The sequence below is a fragment of the Kogia breviceps genome, chromosome 1, assembly GCF_026419965.1.
Source record: "Kogia breviceps isolate mKogBre1 chromosome 1, mKogBre1 haplotype 1, whole genome shotgun sequence".
NCBI classification, from domain to species: Eukaryota; Metazoa; Chordata; class Mammalia; order Artiodactyla; family Physeteridae; genus Kogia; species Kogia breviceps.
The window spans coordinates 35,682,047-35,707,251 of NC_081310.1; the positions used below are offsets into that span (position 1 = coordinate 35,682,047).

The window sequence follows — 25,205 nt, forward strand, 5'->3', positions numbered from 1 at the left end:
CAAATGCTAAAGAGCATCCAACACAGGTAATTACCCCAGTCTTGCAACAGATTAACTATCCAGGAGGAAAGAGAACGTATAAATCTGGGCCTAATCCAGGCCTCTGAAGGTGGTAATAAAAGTAATAATATTATTGGTATTAACTACAGTAATTTTTCCATTTATTGCTAATTTTCTGTGTGCCACACACAGATATATTGAATTTCCCAGTAACATCAACATCAAAAAATAAGAATAAACCCCAAGTATCCCATTTTTTCTTGTTCATCTCTTGTACATGAATTATCTATATTTATCTAACCCTTTTGAACTGTTTATATTTTTAACACATGACCAGTAACAACTTCTACTTTTCATTACCTAGGCTTCCTTTTCAATCAATCAAATTTTCAATCGAATTTTTTTCAAACTGTTAAATCTGCCTTGAGGTTAGATTAAAAAATGGCATGAAATAGCTCTAATTCTGAGGAGCTCATATTCATACGGTTCTAAATATGGGTAGGATAGTTTCCTATTTCTGTCCAATTTCCTCCTATGTTATACTCAAAACCTTATTCAAGACCTCAGTGGGGTCTTGTTGATCACAGGAGCACAACGGAGCAGCAACTTTAGGGACTAGGCTATTGGTTACCCTCTAATTCCTTTCATGGGTCTTAAATATTAGTGTTGAACCTGCCCCAGACTTGACTTTGCATTATTTTTTATAAATGTATTTTTCTATTTGGTTAAATTTTCTCTCTCTTGATAACTTTCCAGAAAGTTCTTCACATATCCTGGTGTTCTCATCTTTGATTTTTTTTTCTTTCATGGTTTGGGTTTTTACTTTTTGGAACAATTTGGCATCATCTGTAAATCTGAAGAGTCCAGATGCCTAAAGATAATATTTAAATTATAAGATAAAATTCACCACCAGTTGGGATTCACCAGACTTACAGACAGTTGTTTGTTTATGACTGCACTCTGTTTTCTGCCTTTTATCAATATATTGTTCCTTAACCATGTCAAAATACTCTCAACATTGCCATGTACAGTTCTTCTTTGTAAAAATGTAGTAGTGGTTTTTGGAAATTCTAAAAAAAGTACATCAATTGCCCTTTTTCCCCAAGTCCAAAAAATAAGCTACAATATTAGTGAGCCTCAATATTTCTCCATAGAACTTTGGCTGCATGTTTGTGCATTCACCCTGTGTTTATCTATGAACCTGTCAGATTCCCAGGTAGGAATGAGAGAACTAGAAGTTCATCATAGTTCTTAAAGTCTTTTCCAGAGAGCTCCTTAAGGATAGAAATCTGCTATTCTGTAGGCACAATGATTTTTGTCAAGTAAATTACATATTTTGGCTATTGATAATGATTCACTCTTGAGTTCTGTTCATAATCTTAAGTAAAAAGGTCCATCTCCAGAGATTTATTTACAGCTGTTGGTCATACAACAATAAAATGATTCAGTTGTGTTGGAAAGAGTCTTTGCTCTAGCAAGAACATAAAGGGAGAAGCCATGTTCTGAGTAAACAGATAAGGTAACAGAACTACTCCAGAAAACCAACATAGCTGGTAGTCAGAGAGGACTCTTATCTGTATAATTTTGATAGACATATTTATGTATTTGAACAGACTTTCCCTCTCTGGAATGAAGTTATTTGGAAGACAAAATCCAATCCAATCCCAATAATATTCACTTAAAATACAAAATAGCAAATTCAGATGTCCAAAAAGCACTCCAGAGAAACAGCACCACCATCTACAGTTACCCTGAAAGAGAAAAATAGTTCCTGGGTCTAATTTGCATGGCTACAAAGAAAGCTAAGGTGAAATCAAAGCACTAAGGTATTCCTGAATTTTTACCGTTTCTTCTAACATTCTGGTGAAAACAAGAGCTTGCTTTTTATCTTGGTCACATCAAATTGACTCAACCACATTTTTTTTTCAACGACATTTTAAAATAAGTCATTTATCTACAAATACAGTGAAAGCCCAATACATAGCTAACCTTACCATTTTCCCAGTAGTATTTAGCTATAGAAAAAGAATTATCTAGAACAAATGCCAGAGAGTCCAAGTAGCTGAGATTAGAATTCTTTACTATTTCTAATAACTTCATGGTGCTATTTTACAACAAGAGTGACAACCAAGATGGGGTGAAGAATCTTTCACAGCAAAGATAATTTAAATACCTGTTTGATTATGTGACAGTTCAACTTCCCCTCTGTTCCTCAGTTCGGCTGATTGTGTAGTTACCATGTGCCAGTTGTTTTGTGACTTTGTCAGAGAGGTATGTCAAGAAGATGACAAAGAAAGGACTGGTTTTTTGCAAATGTTTATGTTTCTTGCAAATCTAGTTAACATTTTTTGTTTTCTCCAAGAATTTATTTTTTCAGAATTGAACTTTAAGAACTGCCAATATTTTTAGATATTTTTTCTTTCTTATTTATTGCTTATAAATTTCCTCTTTGGATTCTTAAATTACCAATGGGATATTATAAAAGCAAAATATTATAAGCATGATTAATGCCAAAATATTTTACAATTGTTTTAAAAGCAATCTATGTCTCTCTGAATTTCTGTAGAACCCATGCTAACCATTCCAATGACAGATGAAAAATATTTCACAGTAAGATGTCAGTTTCAGAAAAGAGCATCTTAGACTATTAGAAATATCTTAGAATTACTTAGATGGTCTTACAGTCTCCAGAGAAAAATATTTCATAATATTTATTTCTATTTTTATTGTCCTTAACTCCAGATGTAATCAGGTTTAAGTCATAAGGCACCCTTAAAGCTGTTCTCAAAAAAACTTTTAGATGCAAAATATGTACTTATTAAACTTGCATTCAGCCAGTCCATATCACCAAGCTTTCTCCTTTTCTTTCTTACCCATGCAGCTACCCACAAGATAAGTTTAAGCCTATACAGATCACTTCTCCATGACACTAATAAACATTCATACAACCTTTGGAAGAATAAAAGATAAGAGGCAGGACATATTCAAATTATTTCATTTAAAAGCAACTTAATTTTTAAGCTCATACATACTGCTCAGTTTCATATACATGCCTGAAAAGAACAAGGCATCACAAAGAACTGTATACCCTGTTAGAGGACCAAAATAATAATAAAATATGAATAATGATTCCTTATCCAGTAATATGAAATATAATAATTCCTATTTCTATGTAATTGGAGTAGCTCAGCATGTTACTGGTTAGGGCTTCCTTTTTTGTCAAACTTGCTGAGAGTAAGAATAGAACACAGAGGGAAAAAAATGGCCTGAGTGGATTCTTAGAGAATTAAAGATGCTTTCTTAAGCCTAAGACTTGAGGCTAAAGTCTCAATAGAGTACTATTTAGCCTTAAAAAAGAAGGAAATCCTGCCTTTTGTGACAACATGGGTGAATCTGGAGGACATTATGCCAACTAAAATAAGCCAGACACAGAAGGACAAATACTGCATGACACCATATATATGAGGAATATAAAACAGTCAAACTCATAAAAGCAGAGAGTAGAATAGTGGTTGCCAAGGGCTGGGAGATGGGGAAGTGGGGACATATTAGTCAAAGGGTACAACTTTCAGTTACACAAGATGTAAAAGTTATAGAGATCTCCTGTACAGCACAGTGCCTATAGTTAACAAACTATATTGCATACTTTAAAATCTGCTAAAATGGTAGCTCATGTTAAATGTTCTTACCCAAAATTAATTAATTAAGGCAGAAACAAATTTTACGGAATGACAGATATGCTTATGGCATGGATAGTGGTGATGGTTTCACCTGTTTATACTTATCTCCAAACTCGTCAAGTTGAATACATTAAATGTATATAGGTTTTTATTTTAATCATACCTCAATAAAGTAGTTAGAAAAAAAGACTTGAGGCTAGCCACACCCACACATCATAAGGACTATTAAATAACTCTTCTGACTATAAATTTTGCTCTTGACAATTGGTGGCAAGCCATTTCTATGAGAGCATGTTAAAAGTGATCAATTCAGATGAAGAATGGAAATAAGTTGCAAAAGAACGGTAACAAAAAGATGCAACTCCTTAAGTATCGATGTGCTCGTGATGGAGAACGTCCTCAAGCTATTAAGACAGAAATATATGAAATGCAGGAATGGCTGACTTACAACCCCCAATTTATTTCAGACCATTTTAATGAAAACCTACTCCATTTATCAAGGCTTTAGGGAGTATTAAATGGGTAACCTGAAAGAGCTAGATCAACAGTATTTGAGACAGTTTTTCCCTTGTGGAATGGTCCATAACAAAATAGAATCCTTTCCCCAACAATCACACTACCTTCCTCTCACAAATTACATCACTCATCACAATTGGTTTCTGATTGAAGTAAGGGCCTAAAGTTAGTAGATCCCTTGTTTCATTAGCAGCTCTGAAGTAGAACATGTAAAAGAGAAAGAAGAAGCAGAAACAGGCAGGAAAGTAAGCAGTGGGTAGCAAGTCAGGCCACAAAAGAACACGGGGATTAATCCCAAATCACCACAAGAAATAGGAAAAGAAAATTACTAAAAAAGACCAAAAACTGCCAGTAAAGTAGATGGAGATTCAGACAATTATAATTTGGGGATATTAATACAAAAAGGTTGGTAAAATACTAGACATAATACAAGACATACAAATTAAATCTACAGCAAAGCATCTAATTGAACCTGTGAGGCAGAGAGCTCTTAAAAGTTTCTAAGAAACACTGAATGATAATTAGAAACTAATTACAGTAATATGAAAATTGTCATTGATATTCTCTTTATTTCACAGCTAACATTGTTGGTTTATGTTAATGAACATTAAAATAATAACAGGCACTTCATGGTTCAATCTCATTCTTACTCTTTAATTAAGACCTTAATATTGTCAATCAAGAGTTCTTCCAATACAATGCTATATTGGCATTGTATTGGAATTGTATGAGGTATTATTACTTGAAGAACTCAACCAAAATTTTAGATTTACCATTAGAGCAGGTAACTCTAACTTGAAGCTCAGCTTATTAAACTGACGGGCAATCCTTTTGTGTTCAGCCATTAAATTCCTGAATTAAAATGCCTCTGGATGGGCTATGCACTATTTAATTGACCACAGCTCCCAGTTCAGATGGGCAACTTAGTGAATTTATTTGCCTGGATTGTGAATGCATTTCAGTTTACAACCCCAGTATTAAAGTATTTTAAAGAGATAAGTTCTCTTTTTCATTGGTTGACAAAATACAAGTAGTTTTCATACTTGTGTTTAGAGGTAAAGTTAATTATCTGAGTTATTGATGGCAAGGAGCTTAATACTTACTCGAGGATATAGGACATATAAAAAAATAACCATAAGGCAAGGTGGGGTATAATAACTACTAAAAGGGAGGCAAAATAACAACAAGCCTTTTGAGAGAACAGAGAACAAAACTCAGGATAGTTTTCTCCAAAGAGCTCTCTGAGCTAGCTTCTGAAGAATGGACAGAATTTAATGGTCAGAATGATCTCGAAGTCTGGAAGTAGAATAGTGAGGAAGGAAGAGATAAAGTCCCAGATATGGGAAAATATAGGGCATCATCAAGGAAGAACAAGAAACTGGAACAAAGTGGGACTGAAAGGCAGTAACATGACAAAGAGAATACGTTTTATTAGAGCAAAATGTCATGATACTGCAGTCTTATCTGCTCCATTGTTTTCTCTCTTTCATCTGAGAGCAATGCAGCTATTAAACATCAACATCTGGGCCTACTTATTTGTGTTCTGGTCCTAATTATTACCATTGTACCAAGGCTGAAGGATTCCTGATCACTGGTCTTCTTTTGATCCTTGTTCACAAGAAAGCATCACACAACTCTTGTTCATGAATTCCATCAAGCACCCTCCCCTCCACATGCTCAGTACCAGCCTCCTTACTCTCCTTACTGGCTGTGAAGGCTTTGGTCTTTCTGATTCTGTCTCTTCTCTAAGCCATGCCATCCAAGGACAGAGCACACCCAAGTCCTCAGAGCTTGGCCATTCACTGTCTCCTGGAGCCAGAGCACATATTTCTAACTTATTATTATCTATTTTCTCTAGGGCTTCTCTAGTCACTTTCAACCAAATCTGTGGGGTTTCCCTATTTCTAATAATAATTCCTATATCTCACAATCACCCAATTAAAAAACAAAAACTATTGGGTCATGTCACCTTATGTCCCATATACCTAGTTATTCACCAAATCTTCATGCTTTTTCCTCTTTATTCCTCCACTCCCTGGCTATCAGATCCTTAGCATTCAAAACTATTCCTACAAGAACCTTATACCTATCACAGTGACAAGGACCCTTACTGAATACCAATTCACCCCAAACACTTTCATCATAACATTCTCTGTAAAAATTGTAGGTGTCTCCATATTTTCTGTTATATCAGAATTAGATTCTTTGGTTGGCTTTCAAAGACCCTAGACGCTCCTTATTTGACCCAACTCTGTTCATTCCCATCTATCCACCCTGTTCTCAGCAGTTTGGTCACACCCAGTTCTGCATGCAGAATTGGTTGAGTTAGTGGTCTTGAGGCTGATATAATTCCTCATTTTTCAAACTCAGCTTATCAATGCTCTTCAGGATCCCTTTCTTAACTCTTCATTGATTTTTGTCACCTTCCTAACTTTTGCATATAATCTACAGCACATTGTTTCATACATCTATATATTAATATTTTCTTTTTTTTCTGTTATTTCACGTTTGTTCATTATGTCTTTGTAACTACTTTTGGGTAAGGTCATGATTTTTTCTTTTTTGTGTGTTTTGATTTATTTTACTATCAAGTCAAGTATCCCAACATGATGTTGAACATGACATGAATTTTTATAAGTAATTATTGAATAATGAGTTAGAGACAGCATCAATAGTAAATGGCTAGAATAGATTTTAAATAGTTATATGAAAAGTGCTGGAGAAAATAGTGTTACACTGAATGCAAACTTACCAGAGAAGACACTAGGTATCTTGGAAAGAAAGCTTTTGACGGTACGAATAGGAATTCCATTTTTTTCATCTTGCATGCGGGCTATTACATCTTCCATCTAAATAACAATAATAAAATAAATTAAAACATTTTAAAAGTTGAACTTTTTGAGAAAAATCAGTCCTAATAAGAATTTTGTATACCTGTTTTGCCTAACTAAGAATAATGCCATATTCTTGTCTTTCTATACTCTGTCACATTAATATTTTCATTTTGGTTAAAATATGATTGAGAAAACAGAAAGGTGGCTATTTCAGAGTTCATTAAACTTAAGAAGAATTTTGTGCTTGGAATATTGCCTCTCTCCTGGTTTCACATTCTTTGGTTATACATGATCAGAAAACATGTGGTAACAAGATCCACATTTCATTAATGCTATCTCTACTGAAGTCAGTGCAAAAGAAAATAGAAGACTTAAAAGCATCAGTTTGGATTTCCTCTTCAAACAAGAGAGTTTATATGATTTGGTTTAACATAAACTTCCACAACCTGACTAGAAATACAGGACTGACTGCCAGCAACTTCTTCTTCTCTTGCCCAGGCACTTACTAAACTGACATATGGAATCTACATGCATGCACACACATGTGCAAAAGTAATAAAATGAATGTCACACCATAGCCTTTTGCTAATTTAGTATCTTCCAATGTATGTATCTTTCTTTCAATCTGATTAGTACATTCTCTTTTGTTTTTGAAAATTTTTCAGTTTTAAATGGCTTTGCTTTACCAAGTCTAATGTGGAACTTAGTTTTGAATAACATTCATTCAAATCACAGCTTCAGACTTTTGTATGTGCTTCTAAGCCTGTGACACATATATACACACAAATATACACAAGTTGTATTGATAGTATGAAACTCAAAATCTATCATTTACTCATCTCACAAGCAGTTACTTAGGACTGATTCTAGACCAGACTTACAGAGGGTACTATGGATGTGAATATGAATATAATACACTTGCTGTCTTCAAAAAATTCAGTCAATATTGAAAACAATGGGTGAGTAGTGAAATTTGAGTAAGGTTTGTAGTTTAGTTAATAGTGTAGTACCAATATCAATTTCCCATTTTTGAAAATTATGTTATTATATAAGATGATGAAATTAGAGGAAGCTGAATAAAGGCATACAGGGACTTCTCTGTAGGACTGTAAATCTGTAAATCTGTAAATCTGAAATTATTTCAAAATAAAAAGTTTTTAAAAATCACAGTCTAGATGTTGTATTAAGTAATCATCAATCAACACAGCTTCAGAACAGTTTTCAATGAAGAGATCTTATTGGCCTGTATAAGTATTTTCAGATTTATTAACATGAGAAACTAAGATGTGGGAAAATGGGTTTCAGATCTTCTCATTATCACTCATGACACTTTGAGCAAGCTAAGCAACTTCTCTAAGGTTTCGTTTCCTCATGTGTAAAATGTATATAATAATATTTATAACAACTATTCCACAACCTTTGTAGGGTTGGGTTGGGGTGGGAGGAGTACAGTATTTTATTAAATGATATAGCATATATAAAACACCACACACAGACAATAAATATTGGACTTCAGATGTCTACACACATCACACCCCTGATACTTTGAGCTGCATATTCTCCACTCCTCGTGTTCCTTTTTCATGTAGAGGGAGCACCATTAGCCTAATTCTCCCGCCTCTCTCTGTTCCCTAACTCACTCCACTCTGGGGAGCTGGGCTAATTTATCAGGTAAAAGAGTTGGGAATGAGAAATTGGCCTACAGAGCCCATCCCTCTCCTGTAGGGAAGCCCATATCCAAATCTGATGATTTGGAGAGGCCTACACCAGTGGGTGAGCAGTCTGTTAAGGACTGGGTTTTAGGATTAAGTCTCCTGTGTTCACAAACACTCTTCAATATAATAGCTTTGTCAGTGATCAAGGTGATACCATGACCTCTAACTGCTTTACTCTTTAGTTGTGATATTCAGTGGGTTCAGAATTCAGCTAGGAAAGGTAGTCTGTTTTTTTTTTAATCAGACCCCCCCAAAGACCCCAACAACATTCAGTTCTTTACATGTAATAAAATATTTCATCCAATTATAGAAACATGAAAAAATATACACTTTTATGGCTTTATTTTGTTGTTGTTTGTCCTTCGTTTACCTGACACAATGCTCAGAAATGAGGAATAAGCTGTTTTGCCTTGCCTAGTATCAGCCTGTAAACCCTTTTATCATCAGCTTAATGGTTTAAATTAGGCCAGTGTAGATGGACATGGAAAACTCTCTGACTCCCACTTTAATCACCTAAGCTCCCTGGATGTGACAATCATCACCTCTGGTTGGGTGCTGAATTAAGGTCCATCTCTCAGTTCGCTGGATCCCAAAGTAGCAAGGTTAGGAATATGGGAATTAAAAGTGACTTCTGTGGTTGTATTTTAAAGTGTTGAATGCTCCTGAGCCGTAAGTTCCACAGTAGAAAAAAATTTTAAACTCCATGTAAAAATAGGATTTGTGTTCTAGATTGAAAATGTGATCATCAAAATGTATTCAGCTGGTTTTATCTTAATTCACATATGATTTACACATGAACCTTATCATGACATAGAATAAGCAAACAAACAAAACAACAAAACAAAACAAAGACCCAATACAATCTAGTTTTTAAAAGGTAAAATCAGTCACAAAGGCCACATATAAAAAACACATCATTCTAAACTCATTTAAGCATTCATTCAGAGACTATTTTTATAATAAGCAGGTTTTAACATGCTTGATCATCTGCTTTCTGACTATAAGCAATAGAAAACGGACGAGGAGAATGCTAAAAGCAGACAAACTAAAAAGCAAGCTAACTAATAAATAACTCTAATAAATATTAAAAGTAACTCTAATAAATATTAATATTAATAAATATTAATATTAATAATATTAATAATAAATATTAACTCTAATAAATATTAAAACTCTTTAGGACGATTTAATTTAAGGCCAAAAGACTCAGATATCACGAGCATCCCTAAAGAAGATTATCTATCTATTTATCTATCTATCTATCTTCATAAGGATGATATTGAGTTATGCAGGGTCAGAATGTGTTTTCACAATCATGAGCCTGTTGCTGAAGGTGAGGAGACTTTGAGCATGGGATAACACAACAGTGGACTATGGGCAGTAAAATGGGGCATGCCTTTGGTCACGGAGGCTCTCTCTGTCTTATTTAATTAACCCTTAAAATAAAAAGTTAGAAGCAGGTGATTTGTAAGATTTCTTCTAGCTACAAAATTACTTAAGTCTGGAAATAATCATCAGTGTTCGGAACTGGATGTTTTCTTACTTAAGTCAAAGAGTAAAATCTCAGTCAAAAACCGATGAGCTGATTAAATTGACCAGACTTTTTACAAATTCATTTGCTTCCAGCTGTCAACACATTTCAATTTCAATCCAAACAGCAGAGTGATTATGAACATGCACTTAGGACTGTCAGATATAAGTTTGATCCTGGCTGTGCTACCTGCAAGCTGTCTGAACAGGTAAGTTACTTTGTTACTCTAAGACTTGGTTTTCTCATTTTTTAATGGAAAAAAAGATAATAGTATACATATTATCAGGGCTGAAGATTAATGAAACAATACTTAAATGTTTATCATAATGCTGCCATGAGACACCATGGAGGCTGGCTAATGTTCAAATATCCATTTCTTATTTTTAGAGATTTTACAGTTTGGAGCTCTACAAATCACCATTTCACAAGCCAGCCATGAATACCATAGGATGGCAGGCAATATGTAGGAGAACTAGTTACTCAATCAAAAGTCAGTACTGACTGCCTAAAAAGTGTGGCCAAGATGGAAGAGTAGGAAGACCCTGAGCCCACCTCCTCCAACGGGCACACCAAAATTACAACTATTTACAGAGCAGCTATTGATGAGAACAACCTGAAGACTAGCAGAAAAGATCTTCCACAACTATAGATATAAAGATGGAATCACAATGAGAATGGTAGGAGAGGCGGAGACGTAGTATAGTCAAGACCCATACTCTCAGGTAAGCAACCAAAACTCCCAAGGAAGAGGAACTCAAATGAGAGGATACTTAAAATTGCACAGGTTCTCCTCAAGAAGCTAGGGGGCCAAGCCCCACATCTAGCTCCCCGGCCAGGGGTCCTACACCAGGAAGATGAGCTCCCAGAATTCATCTTTGAAGGCCACTGGGGCTTGTTTGCAGGAGAGCCAAAGGGCGTGGGAAATACATACTCCACTCTTAAAGGTCACACACAAAATCTCACATGCTCTGAGACTCAGAGCAGAAGCAGTAATTTGAAAGTAGCCTGGGTCAGACCCACTTGCTGATCTTAGAGAGCCTCTCAGAGAGGCAGGAGGAAAATAGGACTCATCCTGGGGAAATACACACCAGAGGCAGCTATTTTGGGGAACGTGTTCTACCACAAGGACACTGGAGTTGGCAAGTGCCATTTTGGAGTCCTCCCTCTAGCTTAGCACCAGGACCAGACCCTCCAGCCAGCTGGTTGGCACTAGTCCTGGGACTGCCCCAGGCCCAGCAGGGGACACAGCATCACCCACCAGAAGGTGGGCAGCAGCCATAGGCCCCCATGAACAACCCCTGCAGACCCAGGAACTGGCCCCACTCCCGAGGAGGCTCAGTACTTGGCCCTGCCCACCAGTGGACTGGGCACTAGGCCCAGGAGCCGACCTTACCCACCAGTGAGACAGCACCAGTCTCTAGACACCCTGGGCCCCAGCCCAGCCCCAAGTGAACGCCAGTTCCAAGACAACGGGCCATGCAGCCAGCAGTCCAGGGATCTGGCCCCAACCCCACAGACCAACAGCAACCTCTGACTCCCAGGACCAAAAAGTCAGCCACCTCGTAACCTGACCCCACCCAGCAGCAGTCGACAGTCTCTGGGCTATGCAGGGCCTGGCAACCAACTAGCCTGGAGCCAGTGATGCCTACAAGTATGCCCACACTAGTTGGCCCTGCCATAACAGAAGGACCCATGAAGCCCACATACAAGGCACCTCTAGAGCACACAGTTCTGGTGAACAAAGGAGAGTGTGCTGCTGGACCTCATATGACATCTCAAGCATAAGGCCACATTTCCAAGACTGATAAATGAAACTGACCTTCCTAATACACAGAAATAAAAACTGGGAATCAGGCAAAATGAAATGACAGAAGAATATTTTTGAAACAAAAAAATAACATAAAGCCCAGAAGGAGAGTTAAGCAAAGTGGAGATAAGTAATCTACCCAATAAACAGTTCATGATAATAATCATAAAGATGCTCAGAGAACTTGGGAGAAAAATGGGTAAAGACAGTGAGAAGTTTAACAAAGATTTAGAAAACATAAAGAAGAACAAAACAAAGCTAAAGAATACAATAACTAAAGTAAAAAATACACTAGAAGGAATCAAAAGTAAACCAGATGACACAGAGGAATGGGTCAGTGAACTGGAAGAGAGTAGTGCAAATCACCTAAGCTGAAAGGAAAAAAAAAAAAAAAACAATTAGGATAGCTTAAGAAACCACTGGCAAAAATCAAGCATATTGATATTAGCATTATAGGGATCACAGAAGGAGAAAAAAGAGAGAGAAAGGAGCAGGGAACATATTTGAAGACATGATAGCTGAAAATTCACTAACCTGGGAAAGAAAACAGAAATCCATTACCAGGAAACACAGAGTCCAAAACAAAATCAACCCAAAGAGGATCATAACAAGATACACAGTAATTAAAAGAGCAAAAATTAAAAATAAAGAGAGAATATTTAAAACAGCAAGGAAAAAACAACCAATTACATACACGGGAACTGCCATAAGACAATCAGCTGACTTTGCAGTGGAAACTCTGCAGGCCAGAAGTGATAGCATGATATATTTAAAGTGATGAAAGGAAAAGACCTATAACAGGATCATCTACCCAAAAAGGCTATCATTCTGATTTTAAGGAGAAATAAAGACAAGCAAAAGCTAAATGAGTTTAGCCCCACTAAACCGACTCTAAAAGAAATGTTAAAGGAACACATCTAAGCAGGAAATAAAAGACTACAACTAAAAGCATGAAAATGATGACAAGAAAAATCTCATTGGTAAAAGCAAGTATTCAATAAAGATGGTAGATCAACCATTAAAAAGCCAGCAGGAAGGTGAAAAGACAAAAGCAGTAAAATCATCTATGTCCACAATAAGTAGTTAAAGGATACATTTAAAAATAATGTAAAATAATAAGATGTCAAAAATCATTAAATGTGTGTGGGGGGTGCTGTAAAAACTCAAGGTTAGTAAAATGTGTTTGACCTTAAGAGATCAACTCAATCACATATATGAACACATTGCTATATACAAATGATCTGGTAAAGACAAACCAAAAATCTATAATAGATACACACATACAATAAGAGAAAGGAATTCAAACATAACACTAAACATAGTAATTAAATCAGAAGGGAAGACAGCAAAAGAAAAAAGGGAAAAAGACTACAAAAACAACCCAATAACAACTGACAAAATGGCAATAAGTACACACCTAAAAATAATTACTTTAAATGTAAATGAACTAAATACTCCATTCAAAAGACATAGAGTGGCTGAATGGTTACAAAACAAGACCCATATATATACGTATATATACACTGCCTATAAGAAACTCACATCAGATCTAAAGACATAGACAGAGTGAAAGTGGGAGGATGGAAAAAGGTATTCCACGAAAACTGAAAGGTAAAGAAAGTTGGGGTAGCAGTGCTTATATTAAACAAAATAGACTTTAAAACAAACACTGTAATAAGAGACAAAGAAGGACACTGCATAATGATAAAGTCATCAATTCAAGATATAACAACTGTAAATGTGTATGTTCCCAACATAGGACCTCCTAAATACATAAAGCAAATAGTAACAGACATAAAGGAAGAAATTGACAGTAACATAATAATATTAGGGGACTTTAAACCCCAATTACATCAATGGACAGTTTATCCAGACAGAAAATCAAGAAGGAAACACTGGCCTTAAATGGAACCTTAGACAAAATAGAGTTAATAGATAAATAAAGAAAATTCCATCCAGAGGCAGCATAAAGCACATTTTTTCAAGTGTATATGAAACATTCTCCAGGACAGAGCACATGCTGGACCACAGAACAAGTCTCAGTAAGTTTAAGAATATTAAAATCATATCAAGCATTTTTTGACCACAAAATTATGATACTAGATATCAACTACAAAAAACCAATCAAATAAAAAAGTTAAGACTGCAAACAAAATGAATACATAGAGATTAAACAATATGCTACTGAACAACCAATGAGTCACTTAAGAAATCAAAGGGGAAATTTAAAAAATACCTGGAGACAAAAAAATAAAAACACAATGATCCAAAATCTATGGTTTGGAGAAAGAAGTTCTAAGGGGAAATTTATAGTAATAAAAGCCTACCTCAGGAAACAAGAAAAATATGAAATAAACAATATAACCTTAAACCTAAAGGAACTGGAAAAAGAAGAAAACAAAATCCAAAGTTAATAAAAGAAAAGAAATAATAAAATTCAGAGTGGAAATAAATGAAATAGAGACTTAGAAAATAAAAGGTAGAGAAAAGATTGATGAAACTAAGCACTGGTCCTTTGAAAAGAGAAACAAAATCAATAAAACTTTAGCCAGACTCATGAGAAAAAACAAGCGGGCCCAAATAAATAAAATCATAAATGAAAAAGAAGTTATTACAACTGACACCACAGGGGAAAAAAAATGATCATAAGAGAAAACTATGAAAAATTATATGCCAATAAATGGACAACCTAGAAGGAATGGACAAATTCCTAGAAGTGTGCAATCTCACAAGACCGAGTCTGGAATAAATAGAAAATATAAGCTGACCAAATACTAGTAATGAAATTGAATCAGTAATCTAAAAAATCCCAAAAAACAAAAGTCCAGGACAAGATGGCTTCAAAGGTGAATTTTACCAAACATTTAAAGAAGAGTTAACACCTATCCTTCTCCAACTACTCCAAAAAACTGCAGAGGAAGAAATGCTTCAAAAATCATTCTCTGAGACCAGCATTGTTCTTATAATAAAACCAGACAAAGATACCACAGAAAAATAAAATTACAGGGCAATTTTACTTCCCTTCACTGATAAAACACAGATGCAAAAATCCACAATATAAGAAACAGAATTAAATTCAATAATACATTAACAACATCATATATCATGATCAAGTGAAATATATCCCACGATATCAAGAATGGTACAAAATCTGCAAGTTAATCAATGTGATATACCACATTAACAAATTAAAGAATAAAAATTATATGATTATCTCAACAGATGCAGAAAAAGCTTTTGACAAAATTCAATATTCCTTTATGATAAAAAATACCACTCAACAAAGTGGGTATCGAGGGAACAAACCTCAACATAATAAAAGCCATATATGACAAACACACAGCTAACATCATACTCAAGGGTGAAAACATGAACTTCTTTCCTGTAATATCACAAAGTAGAAAACAATGTGAACTCTCACCAATTTTATTCACCATAGTATTGGAAGTCCTAGCCACAGCAGTCAGACAAGAAAAAAGAGGAATTCTAATTGGAAAAGAAGTAAAACTGTTATTGTTTCCAGAGAACAGGATACTATATATAGAAAATCCTAAAGATGCCACCAAAAAACAATTAGAACTCATCAATGAATTGAGTAAAATCACAGAATTTAAAATAAATATATAGAAATCTATTGCATTTCTATAAATTTACAACAAACTATCAGATAGAGAAATTAAGAAAACTATCCCATTTACAATTGCAGCAGAATAAAAAAAATAACTTGGATTAAATCTAAGAAGGTAAAAGACCTGTAATTGTAAAACTGTAAGATGCTGATGAAAGGAAATAAAACACAAACAGATGGAAAGATATACCATGGTCTTAGATTGGAAGAACTAATATTGAAAAAATGACCATACTATCCAAATCAATCTACAGCTTCAATGCAACCCCTATCAAAATACATATTGCATTTTTTTTCCCCAAGATCCTTGTTCTGATGTTGTCTCTGCCCAGTGGTCTGAATGTTTTCATCTGCTTGGTTTTTTTTTTGGTCATCAATTTTATACACATCAGTGTATACATGTCAATCTCAATCTCCCAATTCATCCAACCCCCACACCCACCTCTGCTGCTTTCACCCCTTGGTGTCCATAAGTTTGTTCTCTATATCTGTGTCTCAATTTCTGCCCTGCAAACTGGTTCATCTCTACCATTTTTCTAGGTTCCACATATATACGTTAATACATGATATTTGTTTTTCTCTTTCTGACTTACTTCACTCTGTATGACAGTCTCTAGATCCATCCACTTGTCTCAACAAATGACGTAATTTCATTCCTATTTATGGCTGAGTAATATTCCTTTGTATATATGTACCACATCTTCTTTCTCCATTCATCTGTCAACGGGCATTTAGATTGCTTCCATGACCTGGCTATTGTAAATAGTGCTGCAATGAACATTGAGGTGCATGTGTCTTGTTGAATTATGGTTTGCTCTGGGCACATGCCCAGTAGTGGGATTGCTGGGTCATATGGTAATTCTTTTTTTAGTTTTTTAAAGAACCTCCACACTGTTCTCCATAGTGGCTGTATCAATTTACATTCCCACCAACAGTACAAGAGGGTTCCCTTTTCTCCACACCCTCTCCAGAATTTGATGTTTGTAGATTTTCTGACAATGGCCATTCTAACAGGAGTGAGGTGATACCTCATTATACTTTTGATTTTCATTTCTCTAATAATTAGTGATGTCGAGTAGCTTTTCACATGCTTATTGGCCATTTGTATGTCATCTTTGGAGAAATGTCTATTTAGGTCTTCTGCCCATTTTTGGATTGGATTGTTTGTTTTTCTAATATTGAGCAGCATGAACTGTTTATATATTTTGGAGATTAATCCTTTGTCCATTGACTCATTTGCAAATAATTTCTCCCATTCTGAGGGTTGTCTTTTCGTCTTGTTTACAGTTTCCTTTGCTGTGCAAAGGCTTTTAAGTTTCATTAGGTCCCATTTGTTTATTTTTGGTTTTATTTCCATTACCCTAGGAGGTGGATCAAAAAAAGATCTTGCTGTGATTTATGTGAAAGAGTGTTCATCCTATGTTTTCCTCTAAGAGTTTTATACTGTCTGGTCTTACATTTAGGTCTTTAATCCATTTTGAGTTTATTTTTGTGTATGGTGTTAGGGAGTGTTCTAATTTCATTCTTTTACATGTAGCTGTCCAGTTTTCCCAGCACCACTTCTGAAGAGACTGTCTTTTCTCCATTGGATAACCCTACCTCCTTTGTCACAGATTAGTTGACCACAGGTGCATGGGTTTATCTCTGGGCTTTCTATCTTGTTTCATTGATCTGTATTTCTGTTTTGGTGCCAGTACCATATTGTCTTGATGACTGTAGCTTTGTAGCATAGTCTGAAGTCAGGGAGTCTGATTTCTCCAGCTCCGCTTTTTTCCCTCCAGACTGCTTTGGCTATTTGGGGTCTTTTGTGTCTCCATACAAATTTTAAGATATTTTGTTCTAGTTCTGTAAAAAATGCCATTGGTAATTTGATAGGGATTGCATTGATTCTGTAGAATGCTTTGGGTAGTATAGTCATTTTCACAATATTGATTCTTCCAATCCAGGAACATGGTATATCTCTCCATCTGTTGGTATCAGCTTTAATTTCTTTCATCAGTGTTTTATAGTTTTTTGCATACAGATCTTTTCTCTCCCTAGGCAGGTTTATTCCAAGGTATATTATTCTCTTTGTTGCAATGGTAAATGGGAATGTTTCCTTAATTTCTCTTTCAGATTTTTCATCATTAGTATATAGGAATGCAAGAGAGTTCTCTGCATTAATTTTGTATCCTGCAGCTGTACCAAATTCATTGATTACCTCTTGTAGTTTTCTGGTGGCATCTTTAGGATTCTTTAAGTATAGTATCATGTCATCTGCAAACAATGACAGTTTTAATTCTTTTCCAATTTGTATTCCTTTTACTGTAGGCCAAATTTCCTTATTATAAGTATAGTATCACATGCTATATAATACATGTTATCAAGGCAACAGCAGAGATATACACCAAGCATTAAAAATAGAGATTAACCACAGACAATTACCTAGCATTACAAAGAAGGAAGGTAAAATATGACACAGCATAACTTATCTAACACACAGTGGCCTGAATGGAAAAAAGAATCCAGGTGAAGGGAATCATAGTGAAGGTGTCATTAAGCATAGAGAGAGGTAGCTAGGATGAACTGGGAATTACAGTTATGCTGGAGAAAAAGATCTTACTCCACATTTTATATATATAGGAATTTGTATGAATCCCTTTGCAGGGGGAGGGATTAATGGAATATGCAGTATGTTTGTAAAGCATAAGTGCAAAATAATAGAAAATGTATATATATTGGTCTCTGCCACTGATTCCTGGTATAGAACTCTTAAAATCCTTGTAATTTCCTAAGTGATAAGGGTACCAGGACCATCTTTCGTTCTAATATTTGATCTTTGATCCTGGTTCCTGACAGGGTTCCTAAATCCCTTGGAATTTCTTGGGTGATAAGAGTGTCTTTTGTTCTAATGAGGTGACTCTTAATAGGCTCCTTGATGGGGGCTGGTCACCAGAAAAACCAAGCCATGTTTAGAAGCTTGGGATTGTCAGCACCCCCCCCAATGCCCCCCCGACCCCAATTCACCAGAGAGGGGAGAGGAGCTAGAAATGGAGTTAATTTTCAATCCTGCATAGTTGATGAAGCCTCCATTAAAAAATCTCAATAATATGGGGTTCAGGGAGCTTCTACATTGGTGAACAGATCAACATGCAGGGAGTTTGACACATCCCAACTTCATGGGGACAGAAGCTCCTGCTCTTAGTATCCTCCCAGGCCTCATCCTATGTATTTCTTCATCTGGATATTCATCTGTAGCCTTTACTACATAATATAATTTATCATAAAAGTAAACCAGTAAACATAAGTGTTTCCCTGTTCTAGCAAATAGTCAAATTCTCTTAGTCTGTGAGTTTGGGAGAAATAATTATCTACTGTAGACTTGGAGGGCTATTTATAAGTGAGATTGTCCCTGTGTGGCTTGTGTGGGTTTAATACTTTTTTGGCGTGAGAGCAGTTTTTGGTTTGGATGCTTTCCATCTCTTTTCTCTGCATGTGCTGGCTGTTATCCCCTTGATACGGGGTGTTAAAGTGTGCAGGCGCATGGCTTGCGCAGTCTCCCAGGAAGGCATGGGCAGGTTGGCTCCTGGTTGCAGGTTCCTCCACAACAGAGGTGGCAGGTCACGTGCCCCTAGGGAAGTTGGCCCCGGATCATGGGACCCTAGGTGGCAATGGGTCATGCACCCCTGTGGGGGTGGGGGCAGTGGTTGGCACCGGGTCGCAGGGTCCTCGGTAGCGGTGGCAGGCCACACGTGCCCTGGGAACTGGGCCCCAGATCGCAGGACCCTCTGCAGTGGCAGGCCATGCAGACTCCTGGGAAGGCGGGGGCAATGACCTGCACCCGCTGACAGGACCCTCAGCAGTGGCAGCAGCAGTCCATGCCTACCTCTGGAGTCCAAGATGGCAGCTGAGGCTTGCACCTGCCCTTGGAGCTCATGGAAGCAGTGCCTTGTCACCTGCGAGTGCACAGAGAAAGAAGCTCCTATGGCAGGTCCATCTCCTCCTCCTCTCACGCCCCCCCAACAGTGGTCCCTTGCCTCTCTGGCAGGCCCAGGCTTCTTCCTGGACCCCCTCCGTTGTGGCACACTACACCCTAGCCCCCTCAGGCTGTCTTCACACAGTCAACCCCAGTCCTCTCCCTGACGTCTGACCTCTGAAGCCCGAGCCTCAGTACCCAGCCCCCACCTCCCCCAGCGGGTGAGTGAACAAGCGTCTCAGGCTACGGAGTGCCAGTTGGCACCAACCCTCTGTGCAGGTCTCTCTCTGCTTTGCTCTCTGCACACCTGTTGCTGTGCTCTCCTCTGAGGCTCTGTAGCACCTCCTCTGTCCCTGCCAGTGAGAGGACTTCCCAATGTGCGGACGCCTTTCCTCTTTCACAGCTCCCTCACAGAGGTGCAGGTCCCATCCACATTCCTTCCTCTCTCTCTGCAAATTTAGAGATCAGATCAAGATGGCAGAAGAGTAGGACATGGAGCTCACCTTCTCTCCACAGATACATCAAAAATAAATCTACCTGTGGAATGACTCTCACAAAACATCTACCGAACACTGGCAGTAGAACAAAGACTCCCAAAAGGGCAGGAAAATCTCCAAGTAACTGTGTAGGGAAAAGAAAAAAAAAAAAAAAAACGAGAGAGAGAGGAAGGAATGTGGATGGGACCTGCACCTCTGTGAGGGAGCTGTGAAAGAGGAAAGGCGTCCACACATTGGGAAGTCCTCTCACTGTCAGGGACAGAGGGGGCGCTTCAGAGCCTCAGAGGAGAGCACAGCAACAGGTGTGCAGAGGGCAAAGCAGAGAGAGAGACCTGCACAGAGGGCTGGTGCCAACTGGCACTCCCTAGCCTGAGACGCCTGTTCACTCACCCACTGGGGGAGGTGGGGGCTGGGTACTGAGGCTCGGGCTTCAGAGGTCAGACGCCAGGGAGAGGACTGGGGTTGGCTGTGTGAAGACAGCCTGAGGGGGCTAGGGTGTAGTGCGCCACAACGGAGGGGGTCCAGGAAGAAGCCTGGGCCTGCCAGAGAGGCAAGGGACCACTGTTGGGGGGACGTGAGAGGAGGAGGAGATGGGCCTGCCATAGGAGCTTCTTTCTCTGTGCACTTGCAGGTGACAAGGCACTGCCTCCATGAGCTCCAGGGGCAGGTGCAAGCCTCAGCTGCCATCTTGGACTCCAGAGGTAGGCATGGACTACTGCCGCCACTGCTGTGGGTCCTGTCAGCGGGTGCAGGTCATTGCCCCCACCTTCCCAGGAGCCTGCATGGCCTGCCACTGCTGAGGGTCCTGCGATCTGGGGCCCAGTTCCCGGGGGCATGTGTGGCCTGCCACCACTGCCAAGGACTCTGCAACCTGATGCCGACCACTTCCCCCACCACCCCCAGTGCGTATAACCCACCACGGCCACTGCTCAGGGTCCCGTGATCTGGGGCAAACTTCCCCAGGAGCACATGAGGCCTGCCTCTGCTAAGGGTCCTGTGGCCCGGTGCCAACCACTGCTCCCACCTCCACGGGGGTGCATGACCCACTGCCATCTAGGGTCCCACGATCCGGGGCCAACTTCCCTAGGGGCACATGACCTGCCACCTCTGTTGCAGAAGGACTTGCAACCAGGAGCCAACCTCTGCCCATGCCATCCTGGGAGCCTGCACAAGCCATGCACCTGCACACCTACATACCCTGTATCAAGGGAATAACAGCCAGCACATGCAGAGAAAAGAGATGGAAAGCATCCAAACTGAAAACTGTTCTCATGCCAAAAAAATATTAAACCCACACAAGCCACACAGGGACAATCCCACTTATAAATAGCCCTCCAAGTCTACAGTAGATAATTATTTCTCCTAAACTCACAGACTAAGAGAAATATAAGCAAAATGAAGAAGCATAGGAACCACTGTCAGTTTAAAAAAACAAGAAAATTCCCCTGAAAGAACAATCAATGAAACAGACCTCTTCTGTCTAACAGACACAAAGTTCAAAAAGGAGGTAATGAGAATACTGAGGGAATTAAGAAAGGCTATTGACAGAAATGCAGACTACTGTTAAAGGAACTAGAAATTATAAGGATGAGCCAAGAAAAATCAGAAAATTCATTTGCCAAGACAAAAGCTGAGCTCAAGGCAATGAATAGCAGAATGAATAATGCAGAAGAACGAATAAGTGACCTGGAAGATAGAGTAATGGAAATTACACACTCAAAACAGGAGAGAGAAAGCCAATTTTTTTTAAAAAATGAAAGCAATATGAGACCTATGGAATAATATAAAGTGGGACAATCTATGCATAATAGTAACCCAGAAGGAGAAGAAAGAGAAAAGGGGGATGAAAAGGTATTTTAAGAAATTATGGCTGAAAACTTCCCAAACCTAAAGAAGGAAACAGATATCCAGATACAGAAAGCACAGAGGGTCCCAAACAAGATGAACCCAATCAGACCTACACCAAGACATATAATAAAAATGGCAAAAGTCAAAGATAAAGAGAGGATTCTAAAGGCAGCAAGAGAAAAACAAAGATTTATTTACAAGGGAACCCCCATAAGAGTATCAGCTGATTTCTCAGCTGCAGGCCAGAAGGGAGTGGCAAAATATACTCAAAGTCTTGAAAGAGAAAAATCTGTAACCTAGAATACTCTACCCAGCAAGATTATCATTTAGAATAATAGAAGAAATAAAGAATTTCTCAGACCAGCAAAAATTAAGAGAATACAGCAATATGAATCCTATCCTAAAAGAAATATTGGGGCTTCCCTGGTGGCGCAGTGGTTGAGAATCCGCCTGCCGATGCAGGAGACACGGGTTCGTGCCCTGGTCCGGGAAGATCCCACATGCCGTGGAGCAACTAAGCCCGTGAGCCATGGCCGCTAGGCCTGCGCGTCCGGAGCCTGTGCTCCGCAACGGGAGAGGCCACAACAGTGAGAGGCCCGCATACCGCAAAAAAAAAAAAAAAAAAAAAAAAAAAAAGAAATATTGAAAGGTCATCTCTAAAAAAAAAAAGCAAGAAGAAACAGGAAGGAGGAAATCACAATTGGAAAATAAATCACTTAAATTAGCCAGTATACAAACCAAAAAGAAAATAAAAACCTATTTCTGAAGGCAATGATAAACATAAGGAACAGCAAAAGGATAAAGATGAAGATGTAAAAAGGGACATCAAAATCATAAAATGTGGGGAAGGTGTGTAAGAAAATGCAGATTCTTTTTCTTTTTTTAAGAATGTGTTTGAGTCTATATGACGATCAGTCTAAAGCAAGAAGATATAGAAAGGGGTTAACATAACTGAAAAACAGGGCAACAACCATCAAAAACATGCAACAGATTCAGAAAAATCTAAAAGAAGAGAGCACAAGGATAAAATAAGAGGAAATCATCAAACCACAAAAAAAAGGAAAGAAAAAGAAAGGAACAAAGAACAAAGAACCAACTGGAAAACAAGGTTTGAAATGGCAATAAATACATATGTATCAATAATTACCTTAAATGTCAATGTACTGAATGCTCCAATCAAAAGACACAGAGTGGCAGACTGGATATAAAAAACAAGAGCCTACAATATGCTGCCTACAAGAGACCCATCATAGGGCAAAGGACACACATAGATAAAAGTGAGGGGATGGAAAAAGATATTTCATGCAAACAGAAATGACAAGAAAGAGTGGGAGTTGTAATACTCATATCAAGAAGATAGAATTTAAAGCATAGTCTATAAAGAAAGATAAAGAAGGATACTATATAATTATAAAAGGATCAATACAAGAAGAGGATTTTACACTCATTGACATATATGCACCTAATATAGGAGCACCCAAATACATAAAACAAATACTAACAGACATAAAGGGAGAAACTGATAGGAATATAATAATAGTAAGAGACTTTAACACCCCACTCACATAAATGGACAGATCTTCCAGACAGAGAATCAATAAGGCAACAGAGGTCCTAAATGATACAATAGAACAGGCAGACTTAGTTGATATTTTCAGGACACTACATCCAAAAAAAACCCAGAATATACATTCCTTTTAAGCTCACACAGAACATTCTCTAGGATTGACCACATCCTAGGGCAAAAAATTAACCTCAACAAATTTAAGAGTATAGAAATTATTTCAAGCATCTTCTCTGACCACAATGGCATGAAATTAGAAACCAACAACAGAAAAAGAAATGAGAAAAAAACAATTACAAGGAGACTAAATAACATGCTACTAAGAAACCAATGGGTCAACATGGAAATCAAAAATGAAATTAAAAAAAACCTTGATACAAATGACAATTAAAAACACAACCAGGGCTTCCCTGGTGGCGCAGTGGTTGAGAATCCGCCTGCCGATGCAGGGGACACGGGTTCGTGCCCCGGTCCGGGAAGATCCCACATGCCGTGGAGCGGCTGGGCCCGTGAGCCATGGCCGCTGAGCCTGCGCGTCCGGAGCCTGTGCTCCGCAACGGGAGAGGCCACAGCAGTGAGAGGCCCGCGTACCACAAAAAAAAAAAAAAAAAAAAAAAAAAAAAAAAAAAAACACAACCATACAAAATCTATGGGATGCATCAAAAGCAGTTCTTAGAGGGATGTTCATAGCAATACAGGCTTTCATCAAAAAACAAGAAAATCTCAAGTAAACAACCTAACCTATCACCTAAAAGAATTAGAAAAAGAAGAAAAAACAAAACCTGAAGTCAGCAGAAGGAAGGAAATAAAATAGAGACTAAAAACAGAAAAAAATCAACAAAACCAAGAGTTGGATCTTTGAAAGGGTAAACAAAATTGACAAACCTCTGGCCAGGCTCATGAAGAAGAAAAGAGAACCAAAAAAAGAACAAGAGAAAGAAATGAAAAAGGAGAAACTTCAACTGACACAGCAGCATTACAAAAAACCATAAGAGAATACTAGAACAAATATATGCCAACAAATTTGACAATCTAGAAGAAATGGACAACTTTCTAGAAACATAGTATTGGAAGTCCTAGCCACAGCAATCAGACAAGAGAAAGAAATAAAAGGTATCCAAATTGGAAGGGAAGAGATGAAACTGTCACTATATGCAGATGACATGATACAAAATATAGAAAACCCTAGACTCCACAGAAAAGCTACTGGATCTAATAAATGAATTCAGCAAAGTAGCAGGATACAAGATTAACATTCAGAAATCGGTTGGATTCCTTTACACTAACAATGAAATATCAGAAAGGGAATGTAAAAAGACAATACATTTTAAAATCATACCAAAAAAAAAAAAAAAAAAACCCCAAAAAACACATAGGAATAAAGGAAACCAAGGAGGTGAAAAACTTATATGCTGAGAACTAGAAAACATTAATAAAGGAAATAAAAGAGGATTAAAAAAATGGAAAGATATTCCATGCTCTTGGATTGGAAGAATTAATACTGTTCAAATGGCAATACTACCCAAAGCTAGATTTAATGCAATCCCTATCAAATTACCCATGACATTTTTCACAGAACTAGAACAAATAATCCAAAACTTTATATGGAACCACAAAAGAACCAGAATTG

General features: G+C 37.7%; 1 protein-coding gene across 7 annotated transcripts in view; it reads right to left on the bottom strand.

Moving 5' to 3' along the window:
* Positions 1–25,205, bottom strand: part of RGS7 (regulator of G protein signaling 7) — a 521,214-nt gene that overhangs the window by 286,183 nt on the left and 209,826 nt on the right. For all 7 annotated transcript variants that reach the window (XR_010839973.1, XM_067030613.1, XM_067030620.1 and 4 more), the window contains exon 3: positions 6,949–7,045. Coding sequence is in view for 4 of the 7 variants with exons in the window: in XM_067030613.1 (XP_066886714.1) it covers positions 6,949–7,045 (97 nt within the window). In the remaining 3 variants the exon portion in view is untranslated. The remainder of the gene's footprint in view (positions 1–6,948; positions 7,046–25,205) is intronic.